Source organism: Candoia aspera, chromosome 2 (assembly GCF_035149785.1).
Source record: "Candoia aspera isolate rCanAsp1 chromosome 2, rCanAsp1.hap2, whole genome shotgun sequence".
NCBI lineage: Eukaryota > Metazoa > Chordata > Lepidosauria > Squamata > Boidae > Candoia > Candoia aspera.
This window is the reverse complement of record NC_086154.1, coordinates 193,445,995-193,452,411: the sequence shown is the minus strand read 5'-3', so window position 1 is coordinate 193,452,411 and position 6,417 is coordinate 193,445,995. Positions and strand designations below refer to the sequence as shown.

The 6,417-nt window shown below is 35.7% G+C and overlaps 1 protein-coding gene across 2 annotated transcripts in view; it reads right to left on the bottom strand.

The window, feature by feature from the left end:
- Positions 1-368: 368 nt before the first annotated feature.
- Positions 369-6,417, bottom strand: part of GLIS3 (GLIS family zinc finger 3) — a 148,270-nt gene continuing 142,221 nt past the window's right edge. For both annotated transcript variants that reach the window (XM_063295086.1, XM_063295085.1), the window contains 2 exons: positions 5,269-5,451; positions 369-4,491 (listed from right to left, as the gene is read on the bottom strand). In XM_063295086.1, coding sequence (XP_063151156.1) covers positions 4,367-4,491; positions 5,269-5,451 — 308 coding nt within the window. In that variant the 3' untranslated portion in view covers positions 369-4,366. The remainder of the gene's footprint in view (positions 4,492-5,268; positions 5,452-6,417) is intronic.

Here is a 6,417-nt window from a genome sequence, read left to right as displayed (position 1 = left end):
AGGAGCAGCATAAACATATACTCATATGCATGTGTGTTTGTGTGTAGAAAATCTAAACGCTATAACCCCCCCATTGTACTTTATGGATGTATTTTTCCAAAGTGTAAATCACTTAAAAAGGCATTCCTTTTCCCCCCTTTTGAGTTCTTCCTCTCATTTGAATTTCATAGCTAGTGTTACAGACTATCCTAATGCTTGCCCAAAACTCTTTTGAGATATACCTCCTATTTCTTCCCTTTCCCTCTTTTTTCCTTTATGTTTCTGATTATATGAGCTAAACCATGATAAGGCCCTGTGATGAAATGTAATGGTCAGGTAAGCTTTATTTTTAAACCAGATCTTGAAATAAGTTTTTTGAGTCAGGTTGGTGTGTTACAGATTTTCAGTTTCATTTTATTGTGTTTATTATGTGCACAAACCCTTCATTTCACCTTTCATATTAAAAAAAAGACTTCATGAAACAAGGCAAAAAATAACTTACAATTATATGAAAATTAATTGTAACCAATCACAAAACATACATATTAATAGAAAAAGTCATACTAATTCTTTTTTAGGGCATATGATATACAACAAGGAGATGCCAACTATAGCAAAATCAGCCAGATATACAACATGCTATAAGGAATTCAACTCTCTATAAAGGAGCTTATAAAAATATGTACAAAAATTCTAAGATTGATAGAAAACACATTTCCATACGCCTTCTTCTCTTCCCAAAGTGCTTTGCATCAACATTACACAAGACACTCTACTTTGTGTACAAAAATGTGTTCTGTTAACTTTAAAACTCATCTCTTTGATTTTATCTGTTTTTTTTTAAATACACATAAAAAGTGCTGGTTTTGCAAATTAAAAGAAAGCAAGATGCTATGAAATGGCACAGTCAAAACATGGGCAATAAACACAATTAGATTTTTTTAAAGTCATGAAATAATGGTATATGACAGTACTAAAATTGCAACATTTAAATTATCTCCAGTGTATAGTTCTCCCTACTGTGGATGTAAATACTTTTGAGGAACAAATGGGCAGTCCCATTACCTGATCTAACCCAGCCAGTCTGGGAAAGAAAGTTGGTTTATTCTCAAGCTTCCAAAGAATCGTTAATTTCTTGCAAGAGTTTAGAGAGTAGCAGAAAGGATGTAACAATGGCAATTCAATCCTACAGTGTTTTCCTTTGTATCTGGTCATTGTTTAGCTATGCATGACTATGCACAAAGCTGGCTCCTCTGGACTGTGTGTGGAAATTCTCATTGCTATACAGATCAAAGAAACCTATGAAGGTGTAATGGGAGTTGGTTGGTTGTGCAACATGACAGCCTATTTCTCAGTAAAGTGAACGATGTAAACTCTGCAAAATATTGGTATTATAACATGACCCAGTTTTGTTTGGTGCAGTTCACCAAATAGGAGAGATCTAATTATCATTAAGACTCACTCATTTTAGCTGTTAACAGATTTGGTTTTCATATGTATTTTGTTATACTGCTGCTGAAATGTGGAGTAAGTACACATGTTAGTTTTATGCATGGAAGGCACAGGGTTTTCAATGCTCTTTGTAAGCATGGTGGTTTCCATAGCACGCTTAACTTTTTGCCAGAAGACTGTTTGCAATAATTGGTTCTAATGAATCACAAGAAACTTAGTAAAATTCTATCAAAATTAGCAAGGCTTCAGTTGCCTTGTGTGGCGACAAATACGATTTCCTATATACTTGAATTCTGAGGTATGTGAACAACCCTTTAATTATGGTTGGTGGGTGGTCCTCCAGGAGGGTCCCTGGATGGGACAGGATTGCTTGGAGGCAGGAGGGGACTGGATCTTTTTTGACTGGATGGGTTTGTTGTTTTCAGTGCCAAGGAAAAAGGGTTGAGCCAGGGAGAAGGGTGGCTAGAGATGGGGGAAAAAGGCTCTCTGACTGATACATGCACTTCCATGTAAATTCCCCTGCGCTCCATTTTTCAGAAAAAAAAAAAGAGTTCTTAAAGAAAGGGAGTCCTGTTTTCAGTGGCATTTAATGCAAGTAAAAGTATTTCTCTTCAATAAAAGCAAAAAGCTCCTGGCTTTTCTTAACAGGTGCAACTATTGTTGTTAACCTACCAAGAATAGAATTTGGGGACTATAGAGCATTTTCCAAAAATTAAAACCAAGACATAATAAAATCTGAGAATGTCACCTTCATTTTTAAACTGTAAAGCCTAAATCTAAAGAGTCACCTATGCTGTAAAATTTTATTTGTATGCTCATTTAGGACATTTTCAATCCAGCCATATGTGAGCTGCTGCAAGTATCTATGGATACTTTCTCATTAAACAAATGGCTGATATGCCCAGCTTGGATAGATCTGATTATGTAGGAGTGAGGAGAGGAGAGCCTTGGCTCCACCCTCCAAATAGAAGGCTTGGGCACTGTTCAATTCATGCCTTCATAGAAATGTTCCAGCCTCTTCACCACTGGATACAGAATCTTTTTAACCTGCAGAGGATGGCGATAAAGTGCAATCAGGATCCGATTCAGCAAGGGGATCCCCACACAGATTTCTCTTGCAGGAATGGGGTAAATGTGCTTCACTTTTATATTAGTAGTGAATATTTTAAAATGTGGCTACACTACACCCATAAATTCACAAACAGCCTTAATACATTTAAATATTCAGTATCCAGATTTTGGAAGCTTGCTTTATGATTTTAGAAACTTGCTACTTATTCTCACTATAGTTTATGTACAATAATTCCTTTGGCTGATATATTCATGTTTTTTTCCCTTTAAGGATAATGGGTTATTACCAAGGAGCATACACACTGAGAAATTCCTCAAATGATTTGGCCACAATATGACTAAACCAGCCACAAGTAAACACTGGATAAATAAGGCTGCTGTTTGAATTATATAACTCTGTATCCACGACAAAGACCACATCTTGAAAGGCAAATCCATTTTTCACTTCCCAAACATATTTATAACCATACAAAAAACAACAAAAAAGCCTTTGCAATGGAGTCAATACCTGATGTGCCAATTGTTTTCAGCAAAAAGAGGACAGAAAATAGAAAAAACATCATTTATATATTAGCATACCATTAAGGTATGTGCAGTATTAATGTGGGAAAAAGAAACTTTTCTAGAATTATCCATAAAATATATGAACAAATTACAAAAGATGTCTCATAGAAGTACAAAATTTCTGGATGTAATTATGTGTGATGTCAAAGATCTGAAATTGCATGCTAGATTGATATGTTTTAGATCAGAACGTCAAAGCTGGGAAAGATAATTTAATTCTTTTCCTCTGCTTCCGTGGAAATCCTCAGTTCCCCCCAAACTCTGCTCCTTTATTTTGTCTTCCATGTGGCTATTACAATTAGGATGGCGAGTTGGAAAGAGAAACTCAGTTTCAGTGGGAGGAGTGATAGAAAGGGGGAGCAACACAGCACTGATTCAGATCACTGCCTACCCATCTGCACCTGGCCTTTAAGAACATGATGCTGGGAGGTCTCCTGCTTTATGGGCAATTTGTCCCCAACACATGTAGGGGTGGGGGTGTAGCTGGAAATGCTGAAGCCGTTTTCTGGTACTGTATGGGAGGTACTCTCATCTTCCTCATATGAGCATCAAACATTGTGAAAGTTATTGGAAATGGCATTAATAACTTGCTAGCATTAATGGAGAATACCTATTCTAAGTCTGTATTTGTATATCTGGTTTTAAAACTTTCTACAGAGTTCTACAAATGAAATATAAACATTAATTAAATTATAAAGCATGATTGAATATCCAGTAGAATAAATTCTCTTCAAGTGAGTGCTGCTAAGACATCACCAACATATCTCTTTAAGCTAACAGTTAATACTGGATACAGAAAAGAAGCTCAAATTGTACTATTATCACCAGCAGCTGAAGTCACAGGATATCACAAAAAATATTTTCCCTTTTCACTCTCCATCCTGTGAGATTCTGTGCTTAGATTTCAAAGCACTGCAAGACAGACTTTTTATTCTAGAAATCTGCTTTTGTGAGAGGTTTATTGTTGTTGACAATTTTTACAATTCCTACAAGAGAGTTTTAAAAACTTAAAATTCCAACAATTCATTTCAAAATATACTAAGCAGTACAGTAATTCATTCTCTTTTAGAAGTGGTTTTGCAACAGAAAAGGCCAAATTAAAGAGCAATAGCTCACATTTGGCAAATACATTTTAATGAACATCTTGCAACACCTTATATTAGCTGCAGCTGTGGTTCTTTCTGGTGATGTTTTCTTTATTTCTTGAGCAAGTAGTTTCAGAGCTGGGCTGACCAAGAGAAGATGATCTATAGTAAACTGAATGGTTGGAATGATACACAAGGTTGTGGTCTGCCCTTCCTCAGCCTTCTGTGTAAACTGAAGAGAGCTGACTAGGGCAACGATCCACAGCGTTTATATGGAGGAAACTTGAGTCCTCAATTCCATTACGCAATGAATCACCAAAGGCTGATGGAAAATCATAAACTGGAGAAAAAGGAAGACATTTTGAACATCAGTCAGACTTGACCTGAAGAATTCGGAGTGATTTTACACAGAAAAAAACTGCAGCTTAGCATGTGTTAAAAGCAAATGTGGGATTCCTTAGGCATATTTGGAGATATAATGTGTGTAGGAGAGGAAATGGATGTAAAGAAAAGAAACACTGTGTCAGAACTGAGAACACTGAAGGAGAAAAAATGTTTTGTGGGCAGTTTGGAACAGAGATGGGATAGTTGGAACGGATTAAGCATCCTCTTCCTGTTTCTCTGCTCTAAGCTTCAACTTGAAACTACTCTCCATCCATACATCAGTCATCAAGCTATGTTTACAGTTAACAGAAGAACCTGGTTTAAAGCCTGCAAGCATCCTGAGGGCCATTTTGCAAGTCATAAAGTTCCTATATGGTGATACACAGTTATCATATGAAATAACATAATTTTCAGTATAGACTCTGATCTCTTCAGTGCATGGAATTGTTTACATTTGAGATGTAATAATATATGAATATGGAAATAAAGCAATATTCTACAAGATATAGTAATGTGTGAAATGATTTTGTTCTCAACTAAGATTGAATCATGCCTCTGGCGATGAGGGTTCTGGAGCTGGGTAGTTATATATCTTGTTATGACCTGAGTTTCAAACTGGAAAAAAAAATCAATTCATATTTTGAACAGATTATATCTCCAGGAAATGTTTATGAAACCACTAATGTATAAGAGAACACGTATTTGTTTTATCACAAAACTGTAAGTGTTTTACCTGTAATACCAGAATGTGCTGAAAATGCTTTATGGAAAACATCAAAACCTGCCTGACCCATAGATGTGGGTACAAGACAGTCTTCAAAAGGAGGGACCATATTACAAGTTCCAATGTGTTGTATATTTCTCTGATTGTCAGAATAATGAGGGGAGCAGAAAGTTTGTAGTTGCCCATAAACACCTGAAAAAGAAGGCAACAAAGATGCTTAAATAATGTATTTCCATTTAAATCAATTTATTCATTTGACTACGTTTTCTGATAAGCTGTTCCCTGCTACTTTTAAATCTCTGCCAAGGCCTAATTCATGTGCCATCATTGCAATTAATTATCCTGCTATATTCATGAGAATTCTCCATAAAAATAAATCATATTCATTTTACATCTTGTTTAATCTTAGAAACTTAAAACTTTTTCTTATTATCATTTGGCTAGTGATAAAAAATGGCATGCTACATGGAAAACAATAGAGACACACTCAGATGAAATCTAAGGATGACAACCAAACCTGAAAAGCAAATCATATTAGCTAGTCCTGGGCATTTCTATTGCAATCATAAATCCCTTAAATTTTCTGGTGTGGCAAAAGTGATCCAGTGAAGCTAAAGAGAAGGATATTCAGGACAGATAAAGTATTTCTTTACCTAATACATGGCTGATCTATGAAATGTGCTGCTGCAAAATGCAGGTATGGCCTTCAACATAGATACCTTATCAGTAGATTGGACAAGCATATGTATCATTACTACTGATGGCTCTGTATTTCCTCCATTACTAAAGGCAGTAAACTTTTGGTATAAGTTGGCTATAGAATATTCAGAGAAGGTACCACTGATATTGGCCCCTTCTTTTGTGCTCCTCATTAAAATATGGCCCCTGTGAGAAAGAATGCTAAAGCTGCTTTGGCTGGTTCAGCACAGCTAATTTTATGTTCTTCTAATTCCAACACTGTTCTGTTAAATGAAATAATACTAATTGATTGTGTTCCAGTCAATTATCCAGATTTACAGGAAAAAACAAATTAGCACAAGGCTAGACTTTGGTGACAGCAAGTCTCAAATTTAGTGTTATTCTTAATAGCTGTTCTTAACAACATGAATAAAATACACCTTTGGGGTGTGTGTATTAAATCCTAAAAATATGACTGTG